The sequence below is a fragment of the Rhinolophus hipposideros genome (assembly GCF_964194185.1).
Source record: "Rhinolophus hipposideros genome assembly, chromosome: 12".
In the NCBI taxonomy this organism is placed as follows: Eukaryota; Metazoa; Chordata; class Mammalia; order Chiroptera; family Rhinolophidae; genus Rhinolophus; species Rhinolophus hipposideros.
The window spans coordinates 540,756-565,346 of NC_138058.1; the positions used below are offsets into that span (position 1 = coordinate 540,756).

Here is a 24,591-nt window from a genome sequence, read left to right on the forward strand (position 1 = left end):
AGTTTGAATTCATTATCCAAGCTAAAATCCAAAATGAACGAAGAGATTTTATGGCCTTAAATATATATTCAATATAATTTATATTCTTGTATTTGACCTTGCCATGCACTGAAGAAAAGCATGTTTATAAATATCTCATTAGAAAACTAAGATGCCTGTACAAAGCAGATAAAAGTTTTCTAAGATTTATTCATTGTAGGATTCCTGCTGAATTCTATGTTCTAACAAATTACGAGATAACACCCCCTCCCCAAAGAGCTAACTATGTTAGTTATGCTACTTAACTAAATGAAAATCACTGATGTTTTCACTGAAATATCCCCTTTCTCTGGGAACTCACCATATGATATTGAACTTGGCTATGTGAGCCACCTGTTCCCGGAGGACCATTATTAGAGCATCCTGGCACAGACTAAGCTCCTCCTCCCGCATGTCGCCAAAATCCAGCACTATGGTGATGCTCTGTTCCAAGATGACACCAAACACCTGCCGGCTTCCGCTGGTGAGCCAGTCCATCCTCTGCTTATAGCTCTCCACAGCTTCTGTTAAAAGTTCCACGAACTGACAGATCACTTCTGATTTGGCTGTCAACTTAATGAAAATAAAAGAGTAAAAAACCCAAAAATAAAAAAAATAAAAGCACACAGAAGTAGGTTACCTGAACCACAGTGCAGCCAGGAACAAGAGGGCCCACTGAGTCAAGGCCTCTGCCATCAAGCACTGTGCATTAGTGACAACTTTGTACACGATCCTCCAAACCCACACTACCAGGAGGATCATGTTCCAGCCTCAGCTGAAACCTGTGGCCGGTTCATCACAGGGTAAAGATGACCACGCGTTCTACTCAAAACAGCACTCTTTAAAAAGAAATGTGTTTCAATGGAAATGTAACAGCTACATACGATGTCAAAGGGGCAGTAGATTGGGGGAGGGGGTTATCACTTTGTGAGGGGTGTGAATGTCTCTCTATTACAGTGTTTTGTACACCTGAAACTAATTTAAAAAAGAAAGAAATGTGTCTCTAGATCACAATTTATCTTTACAGTTACAGAATTATCTTCATCAAAAAATGTCCAGTTGAACTTTTAAGAAATTAGGGAGGCAAAAAGGGAGACCGGCAAAGGCAGATGGAAAACAGTAAGGCTCACTAAGCTTTCCTAAGTACAACATGCCAGAAGTATTTCTGGAAACGCTTCTCAGCACTCAGCACACGGGCCTGGCTTCCTCGATGGATGCGCCCCAATGACTCCTCATCCTGCTCATGACCTTTGTCCTATGTCCTCTGTCTCCCAGGCCAACCCATATACCTGGATCACTTGATCACCCACAGCTGCCACCAACACTGCTAGGGGCTGTCCCTAGAAGGTGACAGAGACTTGGGGGCAATTTCTTGTACAAGGTCTACCAATTAAGTTCATGAACTTGCCACCACACGCTTCCATTGGCAGCACTGTACAAACAGCTCGGGAAGGTTTCATAACCTCGGTATATCAGTGTCTCACAGCTGTGTTTGTGTCAACATGTGGCAGTGTCTTGCTGAGTGGCGTTCATTATTGTTGTTGCATGTTTTTTGTGCCGTCGCAAGAATGTCTGAGTTTGAATTAGAGCAACGAACAAATTAAATTTCTTGTTAAACTTGGCAAGAGTGAAAGTGAAATCAGGGACATGTTAGTCCAAGTTTATAGGGATAATGCCATTAAGAAAATGGCAGTGTACAAATGGATTAAATGTCTTTCTGAGGGGAGAGAACGCGTCACTAATGAAGAGAAGTCAGGGCGGCCAGTAACAAGCAGAAATGATGAAAACATTTCAAAAATTAATCAAATTGTGTCAAAATCGTTGGCTCACTGTGAGAAGCATAGCAGACCAAATAAATATCGATAAAGAAACAGGAAAATCTGAACTGAACTTCTCGGCATGAGAAAGGTGTGTGCAAAAATGGTCCTGAAGGAGCTCGCCAATGAACAAAAGCAAAGGAGAGTTAAAGTTTGCCAAGACCTTTTGGAGAGGCAAGACGATGTTTTGGGCTGTGTTATCACTGGGGATGAAACATGGGTGTACCAATACGACCCTGAAACAAAGCATCAAAGTGCACAATGGAAGTCAGCCAATTCTCCACGACCAAAAAAGTTCCGTCCAAATCCAGAGTCAAAACGATGTTGCTGACCTTTTCTGATGTCAGAGGGATTATTCATTATGAATTTGTACCAACCGGACAAACAGTTAAGCAAGTTTACTATTTGGAAGTGCTGATCAGGCTGTGTGAAAAAGTTAGACAGGAAGAGAGAAGGGAGAAGAGTGGAAACGCGGTCCGCACCTGTGGCTGTGGGGACACAGCCCGCACCTTCAGCTGTGGAGACATGGCCCACATCTGTGGCGGTGGAAACGCGGCCGCATCCGCAGCTAGAGATGCAGGGGATCCCAGGACGGAACAGAGAACACAAAAGCCAGGAGGTGGGCTTTTTCCCTGAGTCCCACAGCTGATCTCTCCTGCTGAGGGGGCAGCTAGGTGGGCCCTAGGTCGGCCTAAGGACAAAAAATCCATACATGGGCCCCTCCCCCCCTTCCAATCCGACTCCTGCCCTTCCAGAGACTTAAATTGGCCCCTGAACTGAGGAGTAGTGTCAGATTACAGAGGAGCCGTAGTGCTCAGGCTCTGGGAAGACTAGCAGGCAGCTCTGACCCAGGGAAGAGTGTGATTTTTGCTGGGCTAGGAGAGAAGAGACACCTCTACCCCCAGCCACCACCTTTTCTGGCCTGTGGGAAGAGTGTGACACGGCTGGGCTGGGAGAGAGAAGACCCCTCCATCCCCAGCCCCCACCCTTTCTGGCCTGCCTAGGCCAGGGCAATTACATCTGCGGAGGCACTCCCAGAGATCAGCAGTAAACGGCAGACATAGCTCCCAGCTGTCAGCAGCTCAGAAATCTCCCGCCCGCCACACACACACATACACACACACACACACACACATACACACACACACGGAAGAAGTGCCCTAAGACGCAGCATCACAGGGCTGGTGGTGCTTCTCAGTGTGCATATGTGCAGGCAAGGGCAGAAACTGCACTGACTTTGTAAAAACTACCATCCAGACCCCTCAGCCCCACACATATACATCTGCAGTCCCAAAGTCACTCTGGGCACCAGGTGACCGGCTCTGCCTACACAATAGGCAGGGGACTCTTTGGCACAACAGAGGACAACCTGGAGATTACTTGGTGGGATTAAGCCAAGACTGGTGCTGCTTTTCGTTTTGTTTTGTTTTGTTTTGTTTTGTCTTTATATCTTTGATATCTTTGCCTGTGTTGAGTGGGGGTTGTCGGCTGTTTTTACATGTGAATGTATTTGATTTTTTCTTTGTTGTTGTTGTGCTTGGTGATTTGCTTTCTTCTGAAATTGCCCTACCAGGGCCCAGCTTGAGAGGCAAAGATTCAACACACCCAGAGGCCAACTCCGGACCAAACCAGAGTACTACCGGGTTTGACCTACAAGTGACACACCCAGAGGGAATTCTCTACAGGCACAAGAGCCCATAGAGGCCAAACCACATTTAAGTGGTCAATCCTCATGCAGCAGAACAACCCTGTGGTGGGCAGAGCCAAGTCTCACAACTAGTCAGCCTAGGAGTTAACCCCACCTACTCACAAGCAAAAAGTAATTAAAGACCTTCTTTAACACGACAATATACACAACACAAGAGTCTCCTTTGGAGCACATGCAGAGGAGAAGAAGGAAGTAGTCCAAATCAAATATAAAGGACACATACTACATAAGATAACCCAGCAAGAACTAAGAACTCTAGGGGATCTACCTAATACATCAAAGCAAACACAGAGAGTCAGCCAGAATGGGGACACAAAGAAACATGTCCCAAGTAAAAGAACAGAAGAAACCTCCAGAAGTGGAACAAAATGAAACAGAGGTAACCAACCTGTCAGAGACAGAGTTCAGAACACTGATGATAAGAATGTTTAAGGAGCTTAGAGAAGACATAAAGAAGGATGTAGAAATCATAACGAACAACCAGTTAGAACTAAAGAACACAATTACCGAAATAAACAACTCACTTGAAGGAATTACCAGCAGGTTAGATGAAGCAGAGGATCAAATCAGCGACTTAGAAGACAAGTTATCAGAGATCACCCAAACAGAACAACAGAAAAAAAAAAGAATAAAAGCAATGAAGATGGCTTAAGAGACCTCTGGGATAACATCAAGCGAAACAACATGCGCATCATAGGAATACCAGAAGGTGAAGAGAGGAAGCAAGGGATTGAGAACATATTTGAAGTAATAATGTCCAAAAACTTCCCTAAGCTGATGAAGGAAACCAACATACAAGCCCAGGGAGTGCAGAGAGTTCCAACCAGGATAAACCCAAACAGGTCCACACCAAGATACATTATAGTTAAAATGGCAAAGCTTAAAGACAAAGAATCCTAAAAGCAGCAAGAGAAAGACAGAGGGTTACATACAAGAGAACTCCCATAAGACTATCAAATGACTTTTCTACAGAAACATTGAAGGCCAGGAGGGAGTGGCAGGAGATACTCAAAGTGATGGAACACAAAGGCCTACAACCTAGATTGCTTTATCCAGCAAGGCTATCATTTAAAGTTGATGGAGAGATAAAGAGCTACCCGGAAAAGAAAAAGCTAAAGGAATTTATTACAACCAAGCTAGCATTGCAAGAAATACTAAAAGGACTTCTGTAAATGAAAGATGAAAACAATCTAACTACAAATTTAAAAATGGCAATAACTATGTACATATCAATAATCACTTTAAATGTAAACGGATTCAATGCTCCAATCAAGAGACATATACAAGACAAGACCCTTGTATATGCTGTATACAAGAGACTCACCTCAGATCAAAAGACACACACAGGCTGAAAGTGAAGGGTTGGAGTAAGATATTTCATGCAAATGGAAATGAGAAAAAGCTGGAGTTGCAATACTTATATCTGACAAAATAGACTTTAAAATGAAGAACATATTAAAAGATAAAGATGGGCACTATATAATAATAAAGGGATCAATCCGACAAGAGGACATAACCCTAGTAAACATCTATGTTCCCAACATAGGAGCACCTAAATATATAAAACAGGTACTAACTGACATAAAGACAGAGATCAACAGTAACACTATCATAGTAGGGGACTTCAACACACCTCTGACAAGGGACAGGTCTTCCAGACAGAAAATCAATATGGAAACAACAGCCGTAAATGATACATTGGACCACTTGATTTAATCAATATTTTCAGAGCATTTCACCCCAATGCTACAAAATACACATTCTTCTCAAGCGCACATGGAACATTTTCCAAGATAGACCACATGTTAGGCCACAAAACAAGTCTTGATAAATTTAAGAAGATTGAAATCATACCAATTGTCTTCTCTGACCACAGTGCTATGAAATTAGAAATGAACCACAGGAAAAAAGCTGGAAAACATGCCAATTCATGGAGGTTGAATAACATGTTACTAAATAACGAATGGGTCAACCATGAGATCAAGGAAGAAATCAAAAGATATCTCGAGACAAACAAAAATGAAAACACGACGACCCAAAATTGATGGGATGCCGCAAAAGCAGTCCTCAGAGGGAAATTCATAGCATTGCAGGCCTACCTAAAGAAACAAGAAACATCACTAATCAACAGTGTATCTTCACACTTAAGGGATCTGGAAAAAGACCAGCAAAATAAGCTCAAAGGGAGCACAAGGAAGGAGATAATAAAGATCAGAGAAGAAATAAATGAAATAGAAACCAGAAAAACAATACAAAAGATCAATGAATCCAAGATTGGTTCTTAGAGAAGATAAACAAAATTGACAAACCTTAAGCCAGACTCATTAAAAAAAAGAGAGAGATGACCCAAATTAATAAAATCAGAAATAAAAGAGAAGTGACAACAGACACTGCAGAAATACAAAAAATTTTAAGAAATTACTATGAGCAACCATATGCCAACAAATTTGACAATCTGGAAGAAATGGACAATTTTCTAGTGGCACACAGCCTTCCAAGGGCAACTCAAGAAGAAACAGAAAACCTGAATAGACTGATTACCACCAGGGAAATTGAATCAGTAATGAACAATCTCCCAACAAACAAAAGCCCTGGACCAGATGGCTTTACAGGTGAATTTTACAAAATGTTCAAAAAAGAATTATCACCTATTCTTCTCAAGCTCTTCCAAAAAATCCAGAAGGAGGGAGGACTCCCAAACACTTTTTTACGAAGCCACTATCACCCTGATCCCAAAAATCAGACAAAAACACCACAAAAAAAAAGAAAACTACAGGCCGATATCTCTAATGAACACAGATGCAAAAATCCTCGACAAAATATTAGCGAATAGAATTCAGCAATACATTAAAAAGATCATACACCATGATCAAGTGGGATTCATCCCTGGTATGCAAGGGTGGTCAACATCCACAAATCAATTAATGTGATACACCACATTAACAAAATGGAAAAAAAATCACATGATCATATCAATAGATGCAGAAAAAGAATTTGACAAAATCCAACAGCCATTTATGATAAAAACCCTTAAGAAAGTGGGAATAGAGAGATCATATCTCAACATAATAAAGGCCATATATGACAAACCCACAGCTAACGTCATACTCAATGGGGAAAAGCTAAAACCATTCCCCTTAAGATCAGGAACAAGGCAAGGTTGCCCACTTTCTCCACTTCTATTCAACATAGTGCTGGAAGTTCTAGCCACGGCAATCAGACAAGAAAAAGAAATAAAAGGCATCCAAATATGTGAGGAGGAAGTAAAATTGTCATTATATGCAGATGATATGATACTAAATATAGAGAACCCTAAAGACTCCACCAAGAAACTATTAGAGCTGATAGATGAATTTAGTAAAGTAGCAGGATACAAAATTAATATTCAGAAATCAGTTGCATTTGTATATACCAATAACAAAACATCAGAAGGAGAAATTTAAAAAGCAATCCCATTTACAATTGCTCCAAAGACTATAAAATACCTGGGAATAAATTTAACCAGAGAAGTAAAAGATCTGTACTCAGACAATTATAAGACACCGAAGAAAGAAATGAAAGAAGATACAAATAGATGGAAACACATACCATGTTCATGGATAGGAAGAATTAATATAGTTAAAATGTCCATACTGCCTAAGGCAATATACATATTCAACGCAATTCCTATCAAACTACCAACGACGTTTTTCACAGAAATAGAACATATAATCCTAAAATTTATATGGGACCATAAAAGACCCCGGATAGCCTCAGCAATCTTGAGAAATAAGAACAAAGTGGGAGGTATAACAATACCTGACATCAAATTATACTAGAAGGCTACAGTAATCAAAACAGCATGGTACTGGCATAAAAAGACACATAGATCAATGGAACAGAATAGAGAGTCCAGAAATAAATCCATGCCTATATGGCCATTTAATTTACAACAATGGAAGCAAAAATGTACGGTGGGGTAAAGACAGTCTATTCAATAAATGGTGCTGGGAAACCTGAACAGACACATGCAAAAAAATAAAGCTGGACCACCTCCTTACACCATATACAAAAATAAATTCAAAATGGTTTAAAGACTTAAATGTAAGATCTGAAACCATAAAATACCTAGAAGAAAATATAGGAAGAAACTTCACAGACATTACCCGGAGTAAGATTTTTAGTGATATATCCCGTCACACGAGGGAATTAAGAGAACAAATAAACATGTGGGATTACATCAAACTAAAAAGTGTTTTCACAGCAAAGGAAACCATCAATAAAACAAAAAGGAGTCCTACTGAATGGGAAAAGATATTTGCCAATGATATATCTGATAAGGGGTTAATATCACAAATTTATAAAAAACTCACTCAACTCCAAAAAAACAAACAACCCAATTAAAAAATGGGCAGAGGACATGAGACATTTTTCTAAAAAGGATACACAGATGGCAAACAGACATATGAAGAAATGCTCAACCTCACTAACCATCAGAGAAATGCAAATAAAAACCACAATGAGATACCACCTCATCCCAGTCAAAATGGCTATCATCAATAAATCAACAAACAAGTGCTGGCGTGGATGTGGAGAAAAGGGAACGCTTGTGCACTGTTGGTGGGATTGCAGATTGGTGCAGCCACTATGGAAAACAGTATGGAACTACCTTATGATCCAGCAATTCCACTCCTTGGTATCTATCCGGAGAAATCCAAAACTCCAATTCAAAAATCTTTATGTACTCCTATGTTTATTGCAGCACTATTCACAATAGCCAAGACATGAAAACAACCAAAATGCCCATCAGTAGATGACTGGATTAAGAAACTGTGGTACATTTATACAATGGAGTATTACGCAGCCATAAAGAAGAAAGAAATCTTACCATTTGCAACAACATGGATGGACCTAGAGAACATTATGTTAAGTGAAATAAGTCAGACAGAGAAAGACAAATATCATATGATCTCACTTATATGCAGAATCTAAAGAAAAGAATAAGTGAATGAACCAATCAGAAACAGTTTTGGAGACAAAGAGGAAAAACTGAGGGTTGTTAGATGGGCGGGGGGGGGATACGGGGGAAGGTGAGGGGATTAGAAAACAGTCGGTAACCACAAGATAGCCACAGGGTTTTGAAAATTAATTTGGGGAACGTAATCAATAATGTTGTAAAGATTTTGTAGGGTATCCGATGGACACGTGTCCCATTTGGGAGACCACCTCAGGGATGATGTGGATGCCTGATCACTGCACTGTACACCTGAAGCTGAACAATAATGAATGCCAACTATAATTTTATATATATAGATATGTGTATATATATGTATGTATATACTTACAAGTGGAATACAGCATTAGGAATAGAGACAGTGGAAATGAAATGGCTCTGTGCGACGTCAGAGGGGTAGTGGATGGGGGGAGGGGGTTCACACAGTGTGAGGGATATAAATGATAACCGTCTAAGTATTGCTTTGTTTTCTGCACCTGAAACTAATAAATAAATAAAAATTACATGACAAAAAAAAAAAAAAAGAAGTTAGACAAAAACGACCTGAACTTTTCACCAACAATTCATGGCTCTTGCATCACGACAATGCACCAGCTCACACAGCACTGTGAGGGAGTTTTTAGCCAGTAAACAAGTAACTGTATTGGAACATCCTCCCCACTCACCTGATTTGGCCCCCGGTGACTTCTTTCTTTACACAAAGATAAAGGATATATTGAAAGGAAGACATTTTGATGACATTCAGGACATCAAGGGTAATATGCTGACAGCTCTGATGGCCATTCCAGAAAAAGAGTTCCAAATTGCTTTGAAGGGTGGACTAGGTGCTGGCATCAGTGCACAGCTTCCCAAGGGGAGGACCTCGAAGGTGACTGGCGTGACACCGAGCAATGAGGTATGGAGCACTTTTTCTAGGATGAGTTTGCGAACTTAACTGGCAAACCTCGTATATACAAATAAATACCATTCACACAGATCGGGCACAACTGTGCGAGGCCTTTCAGGGTGCAGGAAGGTAGGAGACAGAGAAAAGGAAAAAACTTGTGCCTTCTTCTATAAAGAATCAAATTTTAAAACATCTGGTCCTTTTTTTTAACTTTAGCCACCCTCAGAACACCCTCAAATCCCTAAATTGTCAGGAAAATGTGTTTTCTGAACACACGGTATAATTCCACACTCATGCATTGGCGTGTGCTGTCCCCTCTGCCTTAAACTCCGTTCTTCCCCATCCTTGGCTCTCAGGGTTATTCCTCAGACTCTAGCATCTGCTTCCCACGGCTCCTTCCAACAGAGATCCTAACTCTCTCGCCACCATGCACAGCATTTACTGCAAGTCTCTACCACACATAGAAACCAGGTGGGACCATGTCACAGGGGCTGTGGAGGTGGTTACATGGCACAGACAGACTGTATCCATTTCCATGTGGTTCAGATAAAAAAATGTATTTCGCACACCAAACTCAAGATTCCATGGATATCATTGCTTAGGACCAGGCTATTTAAAATGTTGTAAATATTAAGAAATAACAGTCCAGGTGGTACGTGGGTGTACACTGACATGAGCAAATGCCCATGAAACCACGTGACAGGATGGCCATGTGTCCCGCAAGCTCCCTGTGGTGCGCCAGGGGTCAGGTGCCAGTGGGCACACGCACGGTGTGCTGAGTTGCTGGGAACGGATTCTAGTAAGAGGCACCGCCCATTCCTTGTCCACTCCGATCTGCAAAGCAGCCTCTATTGCTCCTGCCTCTGGAAGGTAACAGCAGCTGGCCCTTAACTTTTAGCTGATCTCTGTCACAATGCCTTTTTTCTTTATTTTCAAGGCAAAACAAAATGTTGCTATGCCAAATTTCTCACCTCTGGTCAAGAGCTTCCTGCATACATCTCTGACAGACCAAGTGCTTTCCTCCGCTGCTCCTCAGCTGTGACCTTCATCACTTTCCACCCGCCAGAAGGTCTCCAGCCCCAGCATGCCTTGCTCCACTAATCAATGTGAAGCAGAGTGAGCCTCTCCACATGGGCCACTTCTAGACCTCAGCAGGGCATCACATGCCTGTCCCTCCAAGCGGCTCCCACTTACATTGTATGCTGTGCCATCTTCTGTTCTGTAGACCCTTGGAAACAGGCCGTCTGCATACCGGGAAGCCACAAGTCTCCCCAGAGAAGTCACATAATCTGCGTTTTTATAAAGAAGAGCAAACAAAAGGTGCATTATCAGTGCTTCTTATTTTTATTTCAAAAAGCTTTTCTCTGACACCGTTCAAATGATATCCCCAGTGACAGCAACAATCTGTGATGCTCTGTGTTCTGTTCTCCATGATGCAGTATTTCTAGGTACTATGATAAGCATACCTGTTATGACCTACATAATTCTTTAATGCATGAGTGAATAGGAAAGAAAAACAGTGTCTGTTTCTTGGTTTCCTGTTTCTTTTGTCCAGAATGATTAAGGCAGAGGCCAACAAGACAACCCCATAGAAATTGTCTTTCACTACTGAAAACTTTTATTCAGGACTTGGACTTAGTTCTCAGACTTATAAAAATTAAATTTAGATATTATCTATTGTTCTCTCAAATGGGTTCATGAATAGAGGAGTGAAATGAAGCAAGCAGGTAACAGCTTCAGAATACCCACACAGAATGTGAAAACCACAGATTTTCTTCTCAGATTGTATGCTCAGCTGTTCAACATCTGTTGCACAAACACTTAATGAAAACCCACCATGTGCAAGGCACAGAGTTAAGGATGGGAATATGCTGCCTAAAACATACTTCTGCTCCTTCGTGGAACTAACAGAAGGCTACAGAAAGGCCTCAAGTATGTGGTATATAAACCAAAAACAACAAACGAACAAGACAAACAAATGAGAAAGAAAAACTCATAGACACAGACAATAATTTAGTGGTTACCAGAGGGTAACGGGGTGGGGGGTGGGTGATGAGGGTAAACGGGGTCTAATATATGGTGATGGAAGGAGAACTGACTCTGGGTGGTGAACACACAATGGGATTTATAGATGATGTAATACAGAATTGTACACCTGAAATCTATGTAAATTTACTAACAATTGTCACCCCAATAAATTTAATAAAAAAAAAAAAGAAAGGCCTCAAGAACTCACTCTGACTTGCAGGACAGAAGATGAGGCAAGGCTTCACAGAGACGTTCTTAATATGATGATTTTATTGGTGTTGGTATTATTATTACTATCAAGTCCCAAATGTGGGAGAGAAAACTGTTACTCTCGAATCCAGCATGTCCTTTCCGCTGCCTTTCTAGGGAATGTATAGAGCATATAAAATGTATTATACATGTTGGATTGAGATTTGCAAGACGAGTTGCAAACTCGTAACAACTAGTAAACTAGTTGTTTACTAGTAGGGACAGGACTATGGCCGCACGTGTGTGAGACTGAAAAGGGCGGAATAAAAAATCATGTATTTGTGTGAAACTGAACATAACAAAATTGAGTGATAAACACATTCACCAAACAACTTCTGGTTCTCACCTAAGAAGTAAACAAGTCCAAGGAAAAGAGGATAAAAGCAGAACTCCAGAGCAATGCCATGAGTAGTCCAATTGGGCGCTCCGGCTAAGACCCTCTGCGAGGCTCCGAGCCAGACAACTCTGGAATGATCTCCGGGATGTTTGTCTGGCTGATCTGACAGAGTCCCCTGCGAGGTGCAAGCTGTGATATTCCAGGACTCTCCAAAGTTCTTCCTTGCAAGACCAGCTCGCCTCAGACCCGTCGGGGGCCCAGTCGCCTCTCCCGGACCAGGGACCTTCTCCATCCGGATTGACTCTGGGAGTTGGTTCCTTATTAAATTCTATTCTATTCTGTATAACCTTCTGTGATTACCAGAGCATTGGCCTCTGGAGGGTCACTGGTTCCCAAATAAAGCTGTGCTACTCACTCTATCTGAACCTGTGTGCTAGGACTTTGTTTCTCACTCATGTCACGAGTACCACGGAGGGACGTAGGGCCCTGCCGAGGGGTTAATGTCCCCTTGACTTTCAGGAAGAGACTGAAATGTAGCGACTGCCCTTATAGGCACTCACAACAGGAAGGCAGGATAAGAGTCTACTTTGGAAAGGCAGAAAGGGCAAGGCTGAATTTTATAGCTTCCCTGGCCAGGCCTGGTCCCAAATCACAGGCATGATAAAATTTACAAGACTTGAAGTTCAATGTTCATAATAAACGTAAAAAATGAATACTTGAATTCCATCAGCAATAACCTCACTCAATAAACCTCTAAAACTCTAAAATATCCATTTCCAAAAATTCAACTTCTGCACAGACATTGAGAAAGCAACTTCAAATCACCAGCAACACGTTCCTTACCTAAGACGTTTTTGTGGAGTGAGGAGAGATTTTCGGTTTTGTTTTTCAGGATTGAAGAAGATGACCGTGCAGCAGAGTCTACAAACCGCACTGCTAATTAAAATGTGAGGCATTGTGAGTTCTACACCCAAGAATGGGGGGGGAGATTTTACTGGCTAAGCCTCACACAGAACAAATTATAAACTCTGGACGAAACATAAAAATAGCTACTTCAAAGCACTAGTAAACAATCAACAACAGGCAGAAACTGGAATGGCATTAATCCTTGAAAGAAGGAAGTTGGTGAGATTTGCATTTATTTAGCAGAGGGGACAGAGTTTGGAGTCTGAGTCCAACCAAAGTAACAGCCTGCTCAAACAGGAATCAGCTCTCCACCCACCAACTGATAAACACAAACTGTAATATGTCCATACAATTCACCTCCTAATAATACTTGGCCATAAAAAGGAGTAAAGTACTGGTGCACACTACAACATGGATGACACTTAAAAACATTATGTTAAGTGAAAGAAGTCAGACACAAAAGACCACATATAGGTAACCCCCATATAACACGGTTGTTAGGTTCCTAAAAAATGCCATGTTATGTGAATCCGTGTTATACTAAACAAAGAACTTGTACGAAAAAGGGGGTTAAGTTCCAAAAATTAAAAAAACATACTATTATGTTTTTATAATTAAGAGAAATATCTTTATTAAAGCAACTTTCACCAACAATATAACATATTAATATGTATTAAATAACGTTTTCTTTGTCATCACTACTAAACACCATTAACCGAGGGCGTTTTCTTTTTGACAAGATACCTTCATCCTCTGAACTTAATAGTCCACGAACAAAATGGATTTAAAATTCTAATAAATTTTAAAATTCTGCAGTCAAATCCAATATGACATCCACGCTCGAATGAAAAATTTCAAATGAGGTATCTTTTGCTCTTAAAAGCTTTTATTACATTCCGTGTTATTTGGGCACTTCCCTAATTTCAAATGAGATACCATTTGCTCTTAAAAGCTTTTATTACGCTCTGTGTTGTTCGGGGATTTACCTAATTTCGAATGAGATACCTTTTGCTCTTAAAAGCTTTTATACGCTCTGTGTTGTTCGGGGATTTACCTAATTTCGAATGAGATATTTTTTGCTCTTAAAAGCTCTTATTACACTCCGTGTTGTTCAGGGATTTCTCTAATTCTCAAACCATGTTAAAATGAAAGCGTGTTTTAGGGTGCCATGTTGTATGAGGGTTTTCCCCAATTCTCAAACCGTGTTAGAGTGAAACCGTGTTATACAAGTGCCGTGTTATACGAGGGTTACTTGTACTATATGATTCTATTTATATGAAATGTCCAGAAAAAGCAAATCTATAGAGTTAGAAAGCAGACTGCTTTGGGCTGGCGGTTGAGGGGCAGGCTGGATAGCTAAGGAGCACAGGTCTTCTTTCTGAGGTGATGAAAATGTTCTAAAGTTGGCTGTGCGGATAGTTGCACATATTTATGAGTATACTTAAAATGTTGAATTGTATACTTTAAATGAGTAAATAGTATAGTATGTGAATCACATCTCAATAAAGCTATTATTTTAAAAAGTAGAGATTAGAATCTAAGTGTTTTCTATTGAGACAGAAATTAGAGAGATTTGCAAAAATGTAAAACAATGCCACTCTTACTAAAGTTTTTTAGAAAATATACTTATTTTTCTTAAAAATGTTATTTTAAAAGTTTGTTACTTTTAAATGAATTAATATATATTTTTAAAAGTTTCTGGTTTTAATTTCCAATGTGGTAGATATCAATGATGTAAAATAAACAAATTATTATAATAGATTAAAAATGAGGACATGGGAGACATCATCAAAATGGCGGCGTGAGGTGAGCCTCTGTAAAGCTCCCCTGGAATTTACAACTCATCGAACAACAATAACTCCACAAAGGACTCCCTGCACAGCAGACAGGCAAGACGAAGACACCCACTACTGAATTCACCTAACGGTGAGCGAATCGCGGAAGCGGGGGAGGAGGGAATGGAGAAGTGTGGGGACTGAGCCGCGTGGGCGCAGGACGCAGACCTAGCTCAGTGCTCCGATCTCGCTGCATCCCGGAACTACCGCAGCTGCGGGAGAGGGAAGAACTCGGACTGCTAGGGCTCCGCTTATGGCCCACAGGGCTGAGGGGGCAGCATATAACACGGCTGAACCCAACGCTCCCGGCAGAGACTTCGGAGCAAAGACTGAGGGAAGAAGGCTGAAAACGGTGGTGTAAGCCCTCACTGCCGAGCAGAGAACAGAAACCTTAAGCACTGAGACTAGCTGCCTCCTCCCTACCCTCCCAGAGCTCGCCCCGCCCCACCTGCCCGGAGCTAGAGGCGGAACAGTGGCAGTGTCAGATGGAAGGAGCAGAGTATTTGCTGTTCTGGGAGCTGTGGACCGCAGACACAGATTCGCAACCCAACTGGTTCCGGCACAGGAGAGAAAGCTGAGGAAGCAGGACTGGCTGTGATGGTGGTGGTCAGCGCCATTGCTCTGGGCCACCTCTCACAACTCACCCCGCCCCTGGCCCCACCTATCTGGGCAGATCCCTGCAGGAGTAAACAGAACTGCTGAAACATACAGGCTCTGAATCTGGTGCAGAAAGAGCTTTGGAACTTCAAAAGCTCTCCGCATCCCCACACAGACACTGAGCCCTGTGACCCAGGCAAACTGTTAACAGAGGAGAAGCCTGTTTCCCAGGGAATCCCCCCATTGTGTGAGAAGCTGGAATAGTGAGAGAAAACATAGCACTACTGTGTGAGAGAGGAAAAAAGGCTGCAGTCGGAGAGAAAACATTCTACCAACAAGTATTGGAAAACAAAAGAAAGACCTCTTCTATCAACCTGTTGCAGAAGCCACTCCTGTAGATGTCTAGGAAGAGAAATAATAAATCAGTAATTGCCATGAATAACCAAGGCAATGAGACAGCTCAGAGAGAAAGTGAAAAGTCTCCAGAAAAGGAACTTAAAGATATGGAAATATGTGACTTAAATGACAGAGAATTCAAGATTGCAGTTCTGAAAAAACTCAACGAGATGCAAGAAAACACAGAAAGGCAATTTAATGAACTCAGAAACGCAATCAAAGAACAACATGAGCATTTTACAAAAGAGACTGAAATTTTAAGAAAGAACCAAATGAAATTTCTGGAGATTAAGAACTCAATAGAAGAAATTAAGAATGAAATAACCAGCTTAGGTAGTAGAGTTGACCAGATGGAGGAAAGAATCAGTGACATCAAAGATAGAAACCTGGAAATGACACAGATGGAAGAAGAAAGAGACTTGAGACTTAAAAGAAATGAAAGAACCCTACAAGAACATTCTTACTCTATCAGAAAGAGCAATATAAGAATAATGGGCATATCAGAAGGAAAAGAAAGAGAGAAGGGAACAGAGAATATATTCAAACAAATTGTTGATGAGAACTTCCCAAACTTGTGGACAGAACTGGATCCTTGAATCCAAGAAGCAAATAGAACACCTAATTACCTTAATCCCAACAGGCCTTCTCCAAGGCACATTGTATTGAAGCTGTCTAAAATCAATGACAAAGAAAGAATCCTTAAGCAGCCAGGGAAAAAAGACGGTAACCTACAAAGGAAAGCCCATTAGATTATCATCAGATTTTTCAGCAGAAACTCTACAAGCCAAGAGGAAGTGGAACCAAATATTCAAACCACTGAAAGAGAAATTATGAGCCAAGAATAATATATCTAGCAAAGATATCCTTTAGATATGAAGGAGGAACAAAGACCTTTCCAGACATACAGCAGCTAAGGGAATTTTCTAATACACGACCTGCACTACAAACAATACTAAAGGAGGCTATTCAACTACCATCAACAGGGACAATTTGTGGCAACATAAAAAGGGGGAGGTAAAGGCCTGAACCGGAATATGGGAATGGAGAAAGTAAGCGTGCTGAAGAAAATGGAATACTCTAAATATCAAACTTTATTTTACAAAATAGTCATAGGGATGTAAACTACAGTATAGAGAATATAGTCAATAATGTTGCAACAACTGTGTATAATAGTACCAGGTAGGTACTAAACTAATTGGGAGGATCATTGCATGAATTACATAAATGTCTAACCACTAAGCCGTACACCTGAAATTAATATAAAATAATATTGAATGTCAACTGTAATTGAAAAAAATAAACATTTTTTTAAAAGAAAGAAAATGCTGAGCCCCATGGCCTCCCTAGTGAATTCTAGCTAACTTATTAAAAAAATAATATCAATTTTACATAAACTTTTAGAAAAACAGAGGAAGAGGGAACAATTCCCAATTAATTCTATGAGGCCAGCATATTCTGGTACCAAAATTGGACAAAGACGTTCGAAGAGAACTATAAATCCATTAACTCTTATGAACTCTTTAAAATTATTTTTAAATTTTGGGAAATCAAATCCAAAAATATATAGAAAAAATACATCACAACAAAGTGTAGTTTATTTGAGTTAAGGACGATCTAATGAATATTCTTAGATCAAGCAATGTAATTGACCATGTAACAAACTCAAAATGAAAAAGAATATAATCTCAATAAATACAAAAAACTGACAAAGTCAAAAAAAATGAGGACATGATATGAAAGTTTATGAAGATGTAATGAATTAAATGAAGAAGTATCCATGTAAAAACATTTTCAGAGTAGTGGTATGTAGTCAGTTCTAATGACAGTGATTTTTCTCATCAGAAATTATGGAGGTCAGGAGGAACGGGCACAATGTTTTTTAAGTGCTGAAAGAAAAGAAGTTTCAACCCCAAATCCTAAATATGTTAATATTATCGTTCGGGAATGAAGGAGAAATAAAGACATTGTCAGATAAAGAAACTAAAAAAGTTTGTTGCCAGCAGAACTACTTTTAAAGAATGAATAAAGGAAGTTCTACAAACAGAAAGGAAATAATAAAAGAAGGAACTTGAAACATTAGGCAGAAACAACATAGTAAGCACAAATACGGGTAAATACAATAGACTTTCTCTTCTTGAGTTTTCTAAATTATGTCTGAAGTTTGAATCAAAAACAATCGCACAGTCTGATGTCATTTTCAAAGTGTGAAAAGAAAATAAGAGTAAATGAGAGTAAAGATAAATGAGAGTAAAGATAAAGTTTACTAAAACTAGTAAAATGTTGACACCAATAGACTTTAGTAAGTTATATATTTATAATGTAATACCTAGCACAACCACTAAAAAAACTATATGGAGAAATATACCGTATTTGCCGGCGTATAAGACGACTGGGCGTATAAGACGACCCCCTAACATTTCCACTCAAAATACAGAGTTTGTTATATACTCGCCGTATAAGACTACCCCCTCTTCCACACACCTTCCACACACCAAATAACTTTCAGTTTAAAATTTGCATCATACTTCTTTCTTTTGGCTGGTGCCATGATAGGGATGATAGGGGTTTGACTGGTCGACATTTTCTATGCTGTACTGTACAATGGTGCAGTATTGTGGTTGGCTGTTGGCTGTATACAAAGCCTGATTTGATTGGTCCCTGCTCCCTGTTTGCCCGCCCTGTCACTATAGCAGTCTGGTCCACCCTTGCATCAGCATCTCCCTGGGACCACACTAGTGCGCAAGTGCGAGCTCTTCAACATTCTAACAGGCACCATGATAGCGCAAAATCGCGAATCTTCAATGCATATGTAAAGAAATATACGGTAACCCGAATTTACCACACTTGCAAAATCGCACACAGCCGAACATACACCCAGTATGGTATCGCGATTCGCGATTTTGCGCTATCATACTGGGTGTATGCTCGGCTGTGTGCGATTTTGTGAGTGTGGTAAAATCGCATAACAGCAAAATCGCATAACAGCCGAGCATACACCCAGCAGCGCTGCTGATGCCTGAACGGTATGTGGAATGAAGTGGGCGGGCATCGAGAGGCCACTATGGCACGGGGCAAGCACTATGGGCAGTCTATCTGAAGTGTACCTGGCGTATAAGACGACCCCCCCACTTGGAGGCATATTTTTCGGGGCCAAAAAATCGTCTTATACGCCGGCAAATACGGTACTAAAAATTACAATAGATAAATACAGAATTCTGAAAAATGTAACCCAAATGTAAGGAAAGCCAGGAAAAAGAAAATAAATGGAAAACAGAAAAATAATCAGAAAACAAAAAATAAAATGTCAGACAAAGCCTAACAATATCAATAATTACATTCAATGTAAGTAGTGTAAACACAACAATTAAAATACAACAATTAAAAGAGATTGGCAAAGAGGATTTTTAAAATGACCCAATTACCAACTATATGCTATCTACAAGAAAATTGCTTCAAATATAATGACATATATAAGTTAAAAGTAAAAAGTCATATAAGTATTAATTTAAAAAAAGCAGGATTGACTGTCAATATCACAAAAGTTAACTAGAGAACAAAGAATATTACTAAGGACAGAGCAGGACATCATCATATAATTATCAAAGTGTCAATCTACCAGGTAGACATAGCAATCCTATGTGTGTATGAGCCAAACAACAGAGCTGCAAAATATGTGAAGCAAAAACTGATGAAACTAAAAGCAGAAATAGATAAACCCACAATAATAGTTGGAGGTTTCAATACCACTCTCTCAACAATTCATAGAATAACTAAACAGAAAATCACCAAGGATACTTTAACAACACCATCAACAAACAGGTTGTAATTGACATTTATACAAAACTCTACACAACAACAGAAGAATACATATTCTTTTCAAGTACCCACAAAATATATACCAAGACAACCATATCATGGCTACAAAACAAACCTCAAAAAATTTAAAATAACTAAAACCAGAGTATGTTCTCTATCCACAATGGAAGCAAACTAGAAATCCATAAGAAAAAGATAACAGAATCTCCAAACTAAATACCATGTTTTCAAAAAAATCCATGGGTTAAAGAGGAAGTCTCAACAGAAATAAAAAATACTTTAAACTGAATAAAAATCATAACACAGTATATAAAAATTTGAAAGACACAGCTCAAGCAATAACAAGAGGAAAATTTATGGCGCTAAATTCTCACATAAGAAGAAATGAAAAGTCTCAAATCAACAGTCTAAGCTTCCACCTACAAAAACTAGAAAAAAGAAGCAAAATAAATCCAAAGCAAGCAGAAGGAAATAAATAATAAAGGTCAAAGGAGAAATCAGTGAATTGAACACAGAAAAACAAGAGAGAAATTTAATTAAATAAAAAGCTGGTATTTAAATAAGATCAATAAAATTGACCAACCCCTAGCAAGACTGACAAAGATAAAAAGGGAGAAAACATGAATTACTGATATCAGGAATGAAACGGAATATCACTAAGGACCCTGCAAACGTCAAAAGAACAATGGAATACTACAAACAACTCTACACACATAACTTAAGACACCTTAGAAGAAATGAATCAATTCCTCAAAAAACAAACTACCATAACTCACTCAATATGAAATAGATCATTTAAATGTCCTACATCTATTAAGGAAATGAATTTGTAATTAAAAACTTCTCAAAAAAATAAATCTCCAGGCCTGGTTAAGTTCTCTGGAAAATTCTATCAAACATACAAATAAGAATTAACATTCTACGCATTATTTTCCAGAAAACAGAAGATAAGGAAACACTTCCCAACTCATTCTATAAAGCCAATATTACCCTGATACCAAAATCAGACAAGGGCAGTATTTTAAAAAAAAAGGGAGAGAGAGAGAAAACTACACACCAATGTCCTTCACCAATACAAATGCAAAAATCATTAATATTAGCAAATAGAATTCAGCAATATAAAGATTATACAACATGACCAAGTGGTGTTTATTCCAGAATGCAAGGCTGCTTCAATATGCAAAACCCTATTAATATAATCAACCAAATTAATAGACTAGGGAAGAAAAGTCACATGATCCTTTCAACTGACACAGAAAAGGCATTTCACAAAATTCAACACCCATTCATGGTAAAACAAAATAAAAACTAAAAATAAATAAAACCTCTCAGAAAACTAGGAATATAGGGAAACTTCCTTAACTTGATCTCTTTTTCTTTTTTAAATCTACAAAAAACCTACATCATAGCTAATGGTGAAAGAGTGGAAGCTTTCCCCTAAGATCTAAAATGAAATAAGGATGTCTACTTTCACCACTGCTATTCAACATAGTACTAGAAGTTCTGGACATCACAAGGCATCAAGGAAATACAAGGCATGTAGATCAGAAAGAAAGAATGAAAACTTTCCCTATTTGGATATGATACCACAGTCTACCTACCAATCCCAAGGAATCAACAACAAACAAACTAACAAACAAACCTCCTAGAACTAATGAGCTCAGTAAGGTCACAGGATAGAAGATCAACATTAAGAAAACATCATGGGGGCTGGCCCGGTGGCTCAGGCAGTTAGAGCTCCATGCTCCTAACTCCAAAGGCTGCCTGTTCAATTCCCACATGGGCCAATGGGCTCTCAACCACAAGGTTGCCGGTTCAATTCCTCAAGTCCTGCAAGGGATGGTGGGCTGCGCCCCTTGCAACCAGCAACGGCAACTGGACCTGGAGTTGAGCTGTGCCCTCCACAACTAAGACCGAAAGGACAACTTGAAGCTGGACGGCACCCTCCACAACTAAGATTGAAAGGACAACAACTTGACATGGGAAAAAGTCCTGGAAGTACACACTGTTCCCCAAAAAAGTCCTGTTCCCCTTCACCCCCCAAAAAAAAATCTTAAAGAAAAGAAAACCAACCATATTTCTATATGCTAGCAATGAGCATGTGGAAACCAACATGTCATTTAAAATTTCTCAGAAAATGAAATACTTAATGTAAATCTAACAAAGCATGTGCAAGACTTGTATACTGAAAATTACAAGAGAGCTGATAAAGGAAATCAAAGACATAAATAAGTGGACAGATATTCCATATTCATGGACTAGAAGACTCAACATAGTAAATATGTCAGTTCTCCTTAAATTGAAATACAGGTTAAATGCAATTCCTATCAAAATCCCAGCAATATTTTTGTAGACATAGATATGATTATTTTAAAATTTATATGAAAAGGCAAAGGAACTAGAGTAACTAAAACAATTTGGAAAAACAAAATAGGAGGAATCAGTCAACCCAATTTCAAGATATTATCTACTAGTTCTAGTGATCAAGACTGTATGTTAGCAGTGGAGAGATAGACACATAGATATATAGAAAAAGATAGAGAACACAGAAATAATCCCACAAGTACAACCAATTAATTGTTAACAAAAATGCAAAAGCAACACAAAAGAGGAAAGATAGTCTTTTAAATAAAAGGTGCTAGAGCAATATGCAGTCAAAAAAATGAACCTTACACAGAAATGAACTCAGATTGATCACGGGTTAAACGGAAATGGGGGGAAAAGCTGGGGTAGCAATACTTATACCAGACAAAATAGATTTTAAAACAAAGGCTACAACAAGAGACAAAGAAGGACCCAGTAATCCCACTGCCGGGTATTTACCCAAAGAAACCCAAAATGCTACTTCGAGGGAATGTGTGCATCCATCTGTTCATTGAAGCATTGTTTACAATAGGCAAAATATGGAGGCAGCCTGGGTGTCTACCGATGGATGAATGGATAGACATTGGATTACTAAGTCATGGAAGGGAATGGGTTCTTGCCATCTGCGGTGGCATGGATGGACCTGGAGGGTACTGTGCTGAGTGCAGTGTCTGACAGAGAAAGACAGATGCAATGAGATTTCACTTATATGTGGAATCTAAAGAGGAAAATAAACAAACAAAACAAAAACACATTCATAGATACAGGGAACATTTTAATGGTTGCCAGGTGTGAGGGAGGTTAAGGGGTGGGTGAAAAACTGGATGGGATTAAGAAGTACAAATTTGTTGTCACAAAGTAGTCATGGGGATGTGGGGAATAGCAGAAGGAATATAATCAATATATAGTAATAACTATGTTATGGTGTCAGATGGGCACTAGATTTATCAGGGTAATAGATGGGAGGAGGTTTGGGGGACAGGGTGAAAAAGGTGAAGGGATTAAGAAATACAAATTGGTAGTTACAAAATAGTCCTGGGGATGCAAAGTAAAGCTCAGGGAATATAGTCCATGATACGGTAATAACTATGAATAGTGTCATGTGGGTACTAGACTAGTCAGGGGGATCACTTTTATTTTTTTTTTAACAGGACTTTATTGAGGAACAGTGTGTACTTCCGGGACTTTTCCAAGTCAAGTTATTGTCCTTTCAATCTTAGTTGTGGAGAGTGAAGCTCAGCTGCAGGTCCAGTTGCCGTTGTTAGTTGCAGAGGGCGCAGCCCACCATCCTTTGCAGGAGTCGAGGAGTCGAACCCACAACCTTGTGGTTGAGAGCCCACGCTCCAACCAACTGAGCCATCTGGCCACTGGAAGCTAAACAGCAGCTCATTGACTCCATTCTGGTTGCAGAGGGCGCAGCTCGCTGGCCCACATGGGAATCGAACTGGCAGCCCCGTTGTCCAGAGCTCGCGCTCTAACCAAGTGAGCCACCCGTCCACCCCTCACTTCTTAAATTATACAAATGTCTAACCACTGTGCTGTATACCTGAAATTAATATAAAATAATGTCAAAAAAGAAACTGAATGGGAAAAACAGCACTTTAAAATCCACATTTACTATTTAAAATATCCTTCCTTCCTGTAAGATTTGTATATTTTTCTAAAGAGTTTCTTTTAAGCATTTCCTGTAGTACAGGTCTGTTGGTGACAGATTTCCTCAGTTTTTATCTGACATTGTCTTTATTTCATCTTCTCTGTTTTGGATGATTGTCTAATATTTTTTATTTTGAAATAACAACAGATTCACAGAAAGTTGCAAAGATAGTATAGACATATCCCATGGACCTTTCACACATTTTCCCCCAGTATAAGAAAGCTGCAGTGGTTATGTTGCTATCAGACAAAATAAATGTCAAAACAAGGACCATCTGAAATAAAGATGGACATTTCAAAATATTAAAATTTGTCAATTCATCAGAAAGATATGACAATCCTAAATGTGCATGCATTTAGAGCTTCAAACTACATGAACAAAGCTGGCAGAACTAAAGGGAGAAATGGACAAATCCACTAAACAAAACAAAAAAAATCACTAAAGATACAGAATATCTCTATCATACTATCAATCGTTTTGGCCTAATTAACATTTATAAATACAGTGGTACCTCAGTTTTCGAAATAATCCACTTCTGAAATGTTCAAAAACAGCCGACAGCTAGGCCTCAGGATCTCACACTCAGCGGAAGCCATGTGACATGTTCGACTTCTGAGTCGTGTTCGAAAACTGAAGCATTTACTTCTGGGTTTACAGCATTCATAAACCAAAATGTTCGTCAATGGAGACGTTCAAAAACAGAGGTACCACTGTATTACCTAAACACTGCATAATACACATTCTTTTCAAGAGCGTATTAAATGCTTGCCAAGATATGTGCTGGATCATAAAACAAATCTCAGTAAATTTCAAAAGGCTAAAATTTTATGTTCTCTAACTTCAATAGAATTAAATTAGAAATCCAACAAAAACAAGATATCTTTAAAAGTCCTAAAATATTTGGAAGTTAAACAACACATTTCTTAAAAAACATGAGTCAAAGAAAAAGTCACATGAGAAAAAAGAAACTATTTTGAACTTAATCAT

General features: G+C 39.3%; 1 protein-coding gene across 1 annotated transcript in view; it reads right to left on the minus strand.

The window, feature by feature from the left end:
- The window catches only part of VWA3B (von Willebrand factor A domain containing 3B), a 159,280-nt gene that overhangs the window by 126,953 nt on the left and 7,736 nt on the right, over positions 1-24,591 (minus strand). The window contains 2 exon segments of the mRNA XM_081068257.1: positions 341-591; positions 10,617-10,711. Coding sequence (XP_080924383.1) covers positions 341-591; positions 10,617-10,711 — 346 coding nt within the window.